Genomic DNA, 13420 nt, shown 5'->3' on the forward strand with positions numbered 1-13420 from the left:
TAGGGTACATTGATTATTTTCACACTGTTCGTAAAGCAAATAGAGGAAAAAAAAACCATCTACTTTTTGGTAACATGATATATTTTAAACAAGTTTGTTTGAATATGAATGAAAATGCCTGCACAATAGAAGACTTTTGAAAGACATTTAGATATGGGTGGGAAGGGTATGGAGAGCTGTGGGCCAAAAACAGGCAAATGGGACTAACCCAGAGCGCCGACTTGTTCTGCATGGGTACGGTGGACTGAAGCTTATGTTTCCATGCTGTTCTGCTCTGTGATTCTATAACCTCATTGGATGTTTAGGGAGTGTGGAGTACTGACACAAGGAAAAAGATACTGGTGAAGGGTGTTCCTTCTTCTCAACAATCTTGGGAAGCAGTGGCGGAAGATGATATAAGCCAGAGCTGCGCACCATCTCGAGCTCTGAACGGCTATTCCAAATTCCAATTGTTCATTTATAAATCCAAATCAAACAATGTCTGGTTGGTAGAGGGCATATTCCCTATACCCTTAGATCCGATTAGATGCCATTATAGCTAATTGGTTGAGATACACCAAGCACATGTTGAATGCTAATTGTGCCTTTCAAAATAGCACTTTCAAAAAACTTTTAGTCAAACCAATTATAGGACTACTAAAGCAATGAAACAAAGCTCAAGTGAATTATTTTAATTGTTTTTTGCACTTGTATCCATTCATGTAACTTTGGCAACCTTGACAAATGGTTTATAGTACTGCAAGAAGGACTCCAATACAATTGGTTGGAAAATGCGATATTGGGGGGAAAAAAACTGCAAATACAAATAAGTCTTATTTCAAACACCTTTCGCTGAATCAGCCCAAGATCTTCATCGGTCTGTTATATGACAAGTTATCAACACCACTTGTACATTGTTCTTTGGCTTTATGAAGCCAAAAATTAATATGACCATCCTGTAAAATGCAGGATGTAAGGATGCAGGCCAGAAGATGTAAAACACAGTAAGGGTTTTGACTGTGCACTAACATACTTCCACATGAAATCCGGCACTAACTCACTGGATGGGGTGACCTGTTCACATGTGGAGATACTATTTTAATAAAAATCCCCTTTGGTGCTATGGCAACCATAATAAATTTACAACTTATTAAAACATCCAACCATTGTGCTATCATAATAAATTTAGCCCTTTTAATGTGAAGAGTATTAAAATTTCAGTAGACTAAAGTAATTTGACATCAGGTCATCACAGCAAAAGTCTAAAGCCCGGAAGAGAAATGTGATTTACAACCCTTATTTCCTTTATGCACTTTTAAAAGAGCAGGTCCTAGGCCACGGTGCATTGGTAACAACAGTGTACCTTCTACGGAGAACAACATTAGTTCTAATCTTGAAAATGCTGATATCACTACATGATCTTGAAGCAGAAATTTGGTGTGGTCCACAGAAACTAATGAATCAGAAAATTGAATGAATAATACTTTATTGTCACATGTACCGAGGCTACCTAGGTACAGTGAAATGCTTTGTTTTGCATACAACCTAGGCAGTACACCAGTGTCGTCGCACATCTGGCGCCGACAAAGTTACAAAGTACCGAACAGTCCTATCTATTGCCTGCTGACGCATATTCACGATTCAAAAGGCCATTCAGCCCAACATATCTGTATCAGTCAACAACGGATATTGCAACCTAGTCCTGCTATCCAACAACATCTGCAACCTGGAAGGTCAGGGGCTCTTCTTGTACACAACTGAGTACTTTATAATGTAGCAATAGTTTCTGCCTTCACCAGCCTTTAAGGTAATGAATTCCAGATCCTGACTGCAGTCAGAGTAAAAAATAGTTTTCCTCACCTTGCCACTAATCCTCCTGTCAATTACTTTAAATCTATGCTCATAAAGACTCCTTCACTCCCAGAAACACTCTCTCAAATGCACCAGGGTTGAAGGGCCAATTTTCTGCAATTAAATTTGTCGGGTGGCCAAAGGTTAATGAAGTAATAATCCAGTAATTTTCTGATCAATCAATTTCAGAATAAAAGATCATCTTTTGGAGTGATACTGAGCTATTTATTTTCTATCATGGTAATATTTTGCATTTCTTAATAGAAGTGAATTTTGGGGAAAAATGAAGCATTTTGACACATATTTTCCTCACATCCCAATATACTTGGTATAGAATGCAATTAAGGATTGGGGGCATTGGAAATTAGATTGCTGTGAAATAGCTAATACAGAAATAGGGGCACACAACAATATTCAAAAAATACTGGGAAGGAATGTTAATTTGACTGGGTAAATGTAAAAAATTGTCCTTAGTGTGTGTAGGATAGTGTTAATGTGCGGGGATCGCTGGGCGGCGCGGACTTGGTGAGCCGAAAAGGCCTGTTTCCGCGCTGTATATATATGATATGGTATGATATGAATGAAAGAAAACAAGCTGGGGAAACGGTGGGTAATTTAGAATAAGGGGGGAAAACATTTTGTAAACCTGGTCAATTTATAAATGAATGCCTGCTGATCAAATGTGGTTTTGTCTGTTTTTTTATTACAACCCTGACAAATCATCTTTCCAGGAAAAGCTGAATAAGCCAATAATGTAGTAACAAATAGAAAAATATCCACAAGCCTCAACCTACCTGAGCCATGAGTAACCTGCACTTCATCTGAGAGGTGGGAAATATCATGAGGTCCAAAGAGCACATTCTCAGCTTTCTTCAAAACAAAATGAGCACAATCTGAATAGCCCCTTTTTCATCAATTATTAGGGCTGATCTACCAATCAGAACCATATTATTTCACTGAATTATACACTGAAGATATTATATTTACTCAATAAAAGAAAGTATTACACCTTTCTAAGCAAATGGAAGACAGAGAATATATTTTCCATGGATTTTTTTTGTTACTTGAGAGCATCACCATGGAATTACTCAAGTAGTAATTGAGTGTTTGTCAACTAGTTAAATACTTACATCTGTCTTTACTAACGGGCATGTCTTCTGCGGCAATGGTGTTGATTCTGTCTGGAGGGAAAAGTATAAGTGAAGCAATTTCTGAATTTTTTTCAACTTCATACAGATGCAGAGTACAGATCAACTGCAATCAACCCAAAACGTGTGATTGTACGCTAACATTTGGAAGTCCTGAACTTTAAAACCACTGATCCAAACGGGAGATTCATGGCATCAGTGGATCACAAAATTGCAAATTATCTCCCAATACCCCCAAAAAACCTTATGCTGATCAAACTAAAGTGAATAGCCAGTTCTCTCTCTCTTTTCAGAACTTAGCTATATCTGATAGCCTCAGGTACAGTTTCCAGTTTGTAACTGGCTCACTATATATATCATTTGATCAAATGGAGGACATATTACATTCGGTGGACGTAAAATCTGGTTATTACCTTAAGAAGAGGCATATCTCGTCCCTGTTGGACAAGGAGATGCAGTTCATTGATCTGCTGACGAACGAGTGGAGGAACGGGGTTGCAGCAAGCTACGATCCCCTGAGACTCTCTGGGGATAAAAGGGAATTCACATTAACCCTGAGTTTGAAGAATTCTATTATGTCAGAATATTTGACAAATGATTTTACAATACAACCGGTCAATCTACCCATCACTAACCAATTCCCCTCACCAAACATTGTGAAGGAAAATCTATCGAACAGTCCAGAGCATACAATTTTTCACTGAATACAGAACAACGCATCAACCCTTAGCCATCTTAAATCTCACCGCAGCGGAAAACAGATTATGTGGTAAAGAACAACTATGCCAATTGATTCCAATGGGAAGACACAAGACTATCTTGAACTCCCATGTTTTATACTCACTCGTATCCAGAGCTATTGAAGTTCAAGTTAGAAACATTCTGAAACACAAATGTGCAGGGCAGCTACAATACAGAACAAATGCTCATGTTGGCCAAGGGAGCAGAGTTACAAATAGGATTCTGGTACTAAGTGGAAATTCCATTAGATTTTAGTTTTCTTTGAGAAACAAGAAAAAAAATCAGCCTTAAAGCACTTAAAAATGTCACACTTAAAGGTGTAGATAGTATCATCCATCCCCCACCCTCCCTAGGAGATAGATTTAAACTTTAAAATGTGAATAACTTTAAAAATATAACACCGATTTCAATGAAACTTCTTCCATTAGCACCAAAGGGACGACAGTGAGTAAAATTGTTGCACTATCGTGTACCATTTTGGCTGCAGTTCAGGAACACACAAACAAACTAGAGTTTTAGTATATAGATATATGATCCCCTCTTATCCTTCTAAATTCCAGTGAATACAAGCCCACTCGACCCCACTTCTTTCATCCTATGTCAGTCCCGCCATCCTGGAAATTAACGTGGTGAACCTGTGCTGCACTCCCTCAACACCAATAATGTCCTTCCTCAAATTGGACCAAAATTGCACATAATACTCCAGGTGTGGTCTCATCAGGGCCCTGTACAACTGCAGTAGGACCTCCTTGGTCCTAAATTCAAATCCACTCGCAATGAAGGCCAACATTCTATTAGCTTGCTTCACTGCCTGCTGTACCTGCATGGTTAGTTTCAGTGACTAATGTACAAGCACACCCAGGTCTTGTTGAACCTCCCCTTTTCCTAATCTGACACCATTCAGATAATAATCTGCCATCCTGTTCTTGCCACCAAAGTGGATAACCTCACATTTATCCACATTATACTGCATCTGCCCATTCACCTAACCTATCCAAGTCACCCTGCAGCCAGCATCATAGCATCCTCCTCACAGCTCACTGCCACCCAGCTTTGTGTCATCCGCAAACTTGAGGATGTTACATTTAATTCCCTCGTCTAAATCGTTTATATTGTAAATAACTGTGGTCCTAGTTCCGAGCCTTGCGGCACCCCACTAGTCACTGCCTGCCATTCTGAAAAGGACCCATTAATTCCTACTCTTTGCTTCCTGTCTGCCAACCAGTTCTCTATCCATGTCAATACCCTAGCCCCAATACCATGTGCTCTCATTTTGCACACTAATTTCTTGTGTGGGACCTTGTCAAAGGCTTTTTGAAAGTTCAGATACACCACTGGCTCTCCCTCATTCTACTTGTTACATCCTTAAAAATTCCAGAAGATTAGTCAAGCATGATTTCTCCTTCATAAATCCATGCTGACTTTGACCGATCCTGCGACTGCTTTCCAAATGCGCTGCTATTTCAATTTTAATAATCGACTCAAGCATCTTCCCCACTACCGATGTACGGCTAACTGGCCTATAATTCCCCGGTTTCTCTCTCCCTCCTGTTGTTCCTATCTACCATCATCCTTCAATCAGTTCCTACATTTTTAAAGAGACAGAGCATAGAATCAGGCCCTTCGGCCCACCCCGACCATCGATCAATTGCACACTATTTCTATGATAGCCCAGTTTCTCATCCACTCCTTACACACTAAGGACAATTAATTTACAAACACGTTCCTCTTCGAGATGTGGGAGGAAACTCACACCGTCATAAGGAGAACGTGCAAATTCCCTTACAGACAGCAGCTAAGTTCAGGATCAAACCCAGATCTCTGGCAGTGTGAGGCAGCAGCTTTACCAGCTGCGACATTGTATCATCCCTTAACCTCCACCTTCCTTTGCTAACAGATTCCGGAATATGTGCAGAACAAATTCCAGATTTTGTTCTGCACATCACCTCCCAGCCGCCGTTGTGAGTTAGGACCCACCTTCCCCCCACTCATCTGACTGTTATCTGCCCATAAACCCCACCTCTACTATATCCACCTACAGCACACTACCTCCTGCCCCACCTCTTTATATTAACTACTTTCTCTCTTCACTGTCAGTCTAGATGAAGGATCTCTACCTGAAATGTTGAGTATTTCCCTCCACAGATGCTGCCTGACACATTGAATTCCTCTAGTTGCTCTACTTTTTTGTTATCCTTTTAGCCCTTCGTTATCAAGAGTCAAGAGTGATTTATTGTCATATGTCCCAGATAGAACAATGAAATTCTTACTTGCTACAGCACAACAGAATATGTAAACACAGTACACTGTAAACAATATAATAAACGTAATATAAATTCCAATATAAATTCCAGAATCCAGCATCTGCAGTTTATGTGCCTTCATTACTCTCTCAGCTTCATTAAACAAATTATAATTCTATTTCATTACTGGCAAAAGCAAAAGGTACTTCAGTTAGTTTTTATCTTATAGATCTGTGAAACAAATGGACAAAAGTTTTGCAATGCAAGGTTATTTTTCACGTCTATTATTTCCCATCTAGATTTCATGCTGCCTCAGCAAGGCCACCAGCATAATGAAGACTGAGTCTCACCCTAATCACTCCCTCTTCTCCCTGCTCCCATTAGGCAAATACAGAAGTGTGAAAGGGTATCCCTCCAGTTTCAGGGGCAGTTTCTTCCCAGCTGTTATCAGATAACTGAACCATCCTATCACCAACTAAAGAGTGGTCCTGACCTACCATCTACCACATTGAAGACCCTCGGACTATCTTTAATTGGACTTTACTGGATTTTATCTTGCTCAAAACGTTATTCCCTTTACCCTGTATCAGTACATTGTGAACGGCTTGATTGTCATCATGTCGTTTTTCCGCTGACTGGGTAGCACGCAACAAAAAAGCTTTCCATTGTATCCCAGCGTATGTGACAATAAACTAAGCTCAAACTAAACAAAATCAACGTGTGTTTCAGTTGACTGAATATTACACATTGATCGATAAATGTTGACAAGTTAAGGATCTGTTTTATGCTGAAAAGCAGGTGAAACAAGATTTAATTTGGCTCTTTAGGATTTTTGGGGAATGAAGGATTTATAAATATGAGGTTAATTGTATTTGTTTTATTATTTGGCTCTCTATTGCACTCCCATAAAACAACAGCAGAAAGATGGAGGCATCATGTAACAGGAATAGAATAGATATGAAGCCTACATTTTATCCCTGAAGGCAGGATGATGCATCACATCTTAGAGCTGGATATACGCTTCCTTTTGACAGCAGATTCTATTTTCTGCTGAGTGTCTGTTTCTTAATGGACTGTTATTACTTCTGTATACACACACACACGTTATCTACTATGATCTCTCTTTGCTCTCCTGTAACCCCTACACTTTCTATTTGAGTTTTAGTTTTCAAAAGCTTCTCAAAAATCCAAGTTTAATTGCACTTTTACTCAGTACATGTCACCCTTCTACTGGGCAACCCAATGATAGTGTCAATGGTCCATAATGTGAAAAGCCTGCATTCGAGGACTGAGCTGCTTACTAAAGTAAACCTGCTGAATTTGCTGCCAGGGAGACTGCAAAGACAAACCAATCTTTCTGCATCTTTACTTTGGAAATTCTTCAAGCTAGGATCAGCTGGACCAGAAATATAGACAATCCATTATAAATACAACCTTAGGTAACTCAGCGGGACAAGCAGCATCTCTGGAGAGAAGGAATGGGTGATGTTCCCGGTCGAGACTCTTGTGTCTATCTTCGGTTTAAACCAGCATCTACAGTTCCTTCTTACATATAGATACAACCTTGCTCAGTAAGATAACTATCAAGATCTGATTACTTAAGCATCTCCACCCATTGTAGCTTGTGCCCATCATAAATATGATCTTAAACTAGCAAATTAAATGTAGACAACATGGCAAGAGGCATGACTGCACTTAGACATATCATTAGTGGGAAAATAACTTACTTTGGTAGCTCCTCTGCTATTTTGATCATCATGTGGTTGGGCAAGACATATCTGTGTTGGAAAAAAAAACACAAGTCACATTTCAACACAGAAAAAATCGAATCCAGTTTCAATTATATTTATGTCGGCGAATTGTTGAGTGAATATCTCACTTGGAGGTTAACAAGTCTGACCAATACATTTTGACTGCCATGACTAAGAAGGGGCAAGGTCACCCAAGGAAATACAATGTATCAAGTATTTTAGAAATGCAATGACTAATAGAATGATCCACAGTAAAGAATTGCAATTTTTTGGTTCAGAAGAGTTTGAGCAGTTAATGATTTTAATAGCTATTTCCACCAAATGTGCATGCCTTGGAAAATATAACTCAGATTTTTTTCTACGAATGTGGTATTGAAAAGCTACATAAATCCGTGACACAAAAAGCTGGAGTAACTCAGCGGGACAGGCAGCATCTCCGGAGAGAAGGAATGGATGATGTTTCGTGTTGAGACCCTTCTTCAGACCTGCATCTGCAGTTCCTTCTTATACATAAATTTGTGGTTAGATTCGTGCTGACAATGTCCACATTTACATTAACAAACAATTGCGATTTCCACGAATGCCAAAGGCAATAAGTGCATACCCTGTGCTTTCGTCCTCCTGTCGTGCAATCTTGTCCCGCCAGGCGTAAAGCAGTCTTAATGCTGTAAGTTGCTGCGTATTGAGCTGCTTTTTCTGTTTCCTGTGCAGCTCAAGGTAGGATTCTTCAGTATAAATTGGATTGCAGTATTTCTATAATCAATTGAAAAGCAAAAAAACAAAAGCCATGATTTGGGTGATCTTTACTGATTCCAAATTAGAAGGCAATGTATACTTGTACCCGAATCTTTTGGACTTTGTGGGACACTTGACCCATCATTGTTGTCAACTTTTAACTGTTTTCTGAAATCATTTAGTGAACAACTTGGTTTAGATACTTGGGGACAATAAATACTGGATTTCCCAGCCAATAGTCCTGAAGCGCATAGCCAAAATACTAGTTCTGTTCAGAACTTACAAGCAGTTGTTAAATGCAGTCAAGAAAATCATATATGAAAGTGACAATTAGGTTGAGCTATAAATACATGCAAGGCCTAGCATAACATAAATGCCTCCAATATAAATTCAGTACTCTTATGTTATCTTAATGCAAGTTCATACGAGCGAAATGTCAAAAGGGGCAAACTTCTCCCCAATCTACAATATTATCAAACTTATTCTATGAAAAAGCACGTATAATTTGAGGATTTTTTTTTCTTGCTTGATGTTTTAAAGAGAACATAACACTTTGTTAAGCAGCTCACACCACTGAGCACTGGGCCCGTTAATGCATTTTGCGTAATGCAAGCTCAAACGGTATTCCCATCTACCCAGGACCCCTTTGCTTATCAAGAATCTATCTACCTCTGCCTTAAAAAATTCAAAGACTTCACTCCCATCAGTCTTTAAGGAAAACTCAGTCTTCAGAGAAAAACAACATTGTCTTAAATATATGACCCTTTATTCTTAAATTTAACTCTTTGTTCAACATTTTTCCACAAGAGGAATTTTACCATCCATAGCCAGTGTCGAGTCCTGTCAGGAGCTTGTTGGTTTCAATTTAGACTTCAGGGATGTAGGACTAGCCTGCCCAACTTTCCCTCAGAAGGCAATCCACCCATTCCAACTATTAGTTAAGTTAACCTTCCTTGAACCACTTTAAAAGCATTAGCACTCTTTCTCAAATAAGGGAATGAATGTGGGGAAAGGTACTCCAGATGTGATCTCACCAATATCCTATGTAACTGACGCAATACGTCCCTACTTTGTATTCAGTTCCCTTATTATAATATTGATGGGCTTCTTGGTAACTTGCGGTTCCTATTGCAAATCATACTCCAAGCCTCACAGATCCCTCTGCACATCAGAGCTCTTCAACCATTCAGATAATATACTTTTATTGTCTTTCCACATTATTCTCCATTTGCAAATCTTTTTCTTCTTACTATAATATATATATATATATATATATCCCTTTTCTTATGTCATCTTTAGCTTCATTTAAATAATCTGATGAAATTTTAAAAAGCTTGGTAACCTGTTGCTAAATATTTAACGATCAGAACAACATGCATTCACGCCCTCTCCACTTGCTGTTTGCTAGCTAAAGAATGAATTTTCAGATATCCATGTGTTCCAATTTTTTTAATGTGCATTTCACCAAAAGAAAGACGTGGATAAACAGGGATTTCAAAGGTACAATAAATTATTAAAGTAATTTCCAGACTCATCGTCTAACTATTTAATCAAATGCAATATTTAAAATTTTATTTCAGATAAACTAATTAGAATGTTTTTTAAAGTTACAATAATGAGCCTTCCTTTTATTACACAAGTTAAAACTTACCTTGAGACAAATATCTTTACTCTTTTGCCATACCAGTTGAATGAGATTCCCATGTTCATTTCCTTGTTCCCATAACTGATTCCTCATCTTGTCATAAACGTACAACAAATAGTGAGTGTCTTCTCGAGCATAACGCAACATTTCATTAGGCAGTGGTCTGTAAATGGAGAAGTACAATGCTGTAAATCCAAAAAGATTCTGCCACCAAGACTGTCCTTTGTGATGTGAAATTGAGCCACTCAAATCACAGGGTGCAGAATCACACCACTCAGATCCACAAAAGAAAGCAATGGAACAAGTAGAGCATAACTGATATCCACTAGGATGTGATGGGTGGATTTGCACGCAGAAAGAAGAGACAATTAAATAAACAGTTTGAACTCCCACTTCTAGGAATGTTTGCTTGAAGACCTCATGTCTTCAATTCTGCAATTGCAACATGAAATATAATGGCAAAACATATTTAACTTAGTTTATTGCCACATGTACTGAGGTAAAGTCGTCCACAGTGTACAGGTACATGATAAAGGGAATATGCAAACTACATCAATAAAATAAAAGAGTTAGAACATATTTAAAGAAAATGTTACAATTTATTCGCATTAGTGTACAAAGCAGTTGAGAAAACTTGGAAAAATCCTGAAATTTAGATATTTCAATGAGATTGATGAATTGATGCAAGGATATTCAGTAGTGCCACTAAAATCCATCATTGCCAGAGTAGTAAAGGTGAGAATCTGTTGGAGCTCTTCCTGGAAATTATAGACAGCAGATGTAGACACCAATGAACACTTGCTATGCTGCCAATCATCAAATAATGTGGCCACACTCGTAGCTAAGATACAAGCATTAATCTGTTCAGCTGTACTAAAGTGAATCCAGTTCCGATAACTCGGAAAAGCTATGGGGAATAACGATGAAGATAGTAGGAAAGAAAATAAAAAATAAAAGCAGTAATTCTGGAAGCTGAATTCTGCAGTGGAAATTTAAACTATAAAGTGATGGGTATGATGGTTGAAATATAATCAGTTTCAAAACTACGACCAAAAAATGATTGAAAGGAAAAACAGTTAATTTTGCTTAAATGAGTGATTTTTTCCACCTATATATTTTCAAAACCAGTCTTCACTATCTCCATAATCTCTTGTACTTGTCTCATTCATTCTGAAGTAATTGAATCACAGTACTTTGAACAAGGCAGACATTGAGCCCAAGTTGATTGCAAGAGTTATCCAATTTAATTACACTTCGAGCAGATTAAGGTGTTTAACACATCCAATTACTTTATAAATGTGACAAGGCCTTCTGTCCCTCTCGTCCTTTTATGCAGTGTTCAAAACTCCTACTGCCCTGTGGATAAATTCTCAATTCCTTCACTCCCTTTTAATCTTTTTGCCAAGTAAGCCTTTTGATTTTTCACCCTTTTATTAAAGAAAATAGGCCCTTGCCATTCACTGTACCCAAGCCCTTCAATTTTAGGAACTTCAATTAAGTCTATCCATAGCCTCCAATATAAACAATCTTTACTCATGGCTATTATTTTCCATTCTGGCAACATTCACAAAAATCCAAGCAATTTCTGCAATGGAATCTTTCCTATTGAGCGTTGAGCACAACTACAAGCTGTAATCCAACTAGTATTCTTAGCCGAGACACAGACATTAAAGAGAAAGCACTGTATATGCTTCTTCAGTTACCTCATTGACCCTTCTTGCTTCGTTTAGAATCTATGGACGTAGCCTTTAAAGCTTTTTGTTATTTCACACCATTCACTATGTATTTCCTTGCTTTACTGCACCTCCACAAATGCCTAAATGACGTATGCCTTTCTCTTCTCATCTAATACTTTCCTCTTTGTTGTCAATCACATGCAGCCGACCTCTTATTAAATTTAGGTCTAAATCATTAATAAAAAATATTAGTAAAAATACAAGGTAACTTTGTCTCGCGGAGATACTTCATCACTTTTCTCATACATAATCACTTTTCTCAGGTAACTAACATTAAGCCCCATGGTAACAACCAGTTACAAAGAGAACCAACTATTACCCCTTGCATCCACATTGCTGACCCCAGTTAGTTTGTGCCTCTCTAAAGATTTATACCGTCCCTTACAATGGGTTCCATTAATTATCATTCCAAATAAAATTAACTGGCCTGCAATTACCTCATTTATCCTCTCATCACTTTTTTAAACTATGATTCAACATTAGAAGTACTTCAATCTTCTGATACCAACCCTGTAGCCAGAAAAGATTGAAAGAAAATGTGTCAAAGCCTCTGCAATGTCTTCTCTTACATGGGATACCTTTCATTCAGGCTTGCCAATTATCCATTTACAAATATGCTAACCTCCTTAATACCTCCTCTTTCAGTAAGCTTATCCCAGCCAATATTTAACTTTGCCGTCTAAACATATCAGCATCATCCACATATTTAATGAAGACAGTTACAAAATATGGAGACATACCCATATATTCGCATTTGGTTAGTTTGGATCATACTCCTTCTTTAGCCATCCCCTTGTTGTTTGTGAACTTATTAAAAAAACATTTTTTAAACGTTACTTATAACCTTTTTTTTATAACCTTTCACTGGCTTTCTAATTTCCCTCCTTCACTTTTAATGTAGCAGAAAGCCTGGAAGAGTAGTTCCAATTTGGTGTCTGCCATGCAGTTCACTTTTTTTTGCTTCAGTTTATCCTCGATGCACGCTGGCGTTCATTGGGTTCCAGATCCGGCAGTCCCACTCATTTCTTTAGAGGAAAGTTTACACCTTGAACTCCTCATCCCTACCCGCCCCAATGTGCTGGACAAGCTACACAACTTCAGCATTAAATGGGTGTATTAATAGCAACAATTGACAGTGACAATTAACATCTTGTTCCCTATTAAACACTTTGCTATTTGGCCCATTCCATTTATTAATATTATTCTGGGAGGTATTTTACAAAGGGTGTTTACAACACAATGGAGAAAATTGTCCTGAGAATAGTTGACTCCAGATTAAATTGAAATTTACAGCATAGCTTAAAAGTGTACGTATGCCTTTACCAGGGAAACCTAAACAGCAGGCAGTGAAGAAAGCCAGTGGAATGTTGGCCTTCATTAATAAGAGGAGTTGAGTATAGGAGCAAAGAGGTCTTTCTGCAGTTGTACAGGGCCCTAGTGAGACTGCACCTGGAGTACTGTGTGCAGTTTTGGTCTCCAAATTTGAGGAAGGATAATCTTGCTATTGAGGGCGTGCAGCGTAGGTTTACTAGGTTAATTCCCTGAATGGTGAGACTGTCATATGTTGAAAGAGTGGAGCGACTAGGCTTGT

General features: G+C 38.2%; 1 protein-coding gene across 1 annotated transcript in view; it reads right to left on the reverse strand.

The window, feature by feature from the left end:
* Positions 1–13420, reverse strand: part of exosc10 (exosome component 10) — a 41978-nt gene that overhangs the window by 12858 nt on the left and 15700 nt on the right. The window contains exons 11-16 of the mRNA XM_078425709.1: positions 10100–10256; positions 8318–8466; positions 7690–7740; positions 3392–3503; positions 2961–3011; positions 2625–2700 (exon numbers count right to left, since the gene is read on the reverse strand). Of these exons, the coding sequence (XP_078281835.1) occupies positions 2625–2700; positions 2961–3011; positions 3392–3503; positions 7690–7740; positions 8318–8466; positions 10100–10256 (596 nt within the window). The remainder of the gene's footprint in view (positions 1–2624; positions 2701–2960; positions 3012–3391; positions 3504–7689; positions 7741–8317; positions 8467–10099; positions 10257–13420) is intronic.

The sequence above is a fragment of the Rhinoraja longicauda genome, chromosome 30 (assembly GCF_053455715.1).
Source record: "Rhinoraja longicauda isolate Sanriku21f chromosome 30, sRhiLon1.1, whole genome shotgun sequence".
In the NCBI taxonomy this organism is placed as follows: Eukaryota; Metazoa; Chordata; class Chondrichthyes; order Rajiformes; family Arhynchobatidae; genus Rhinoraja; species Rhinoraja longicauda.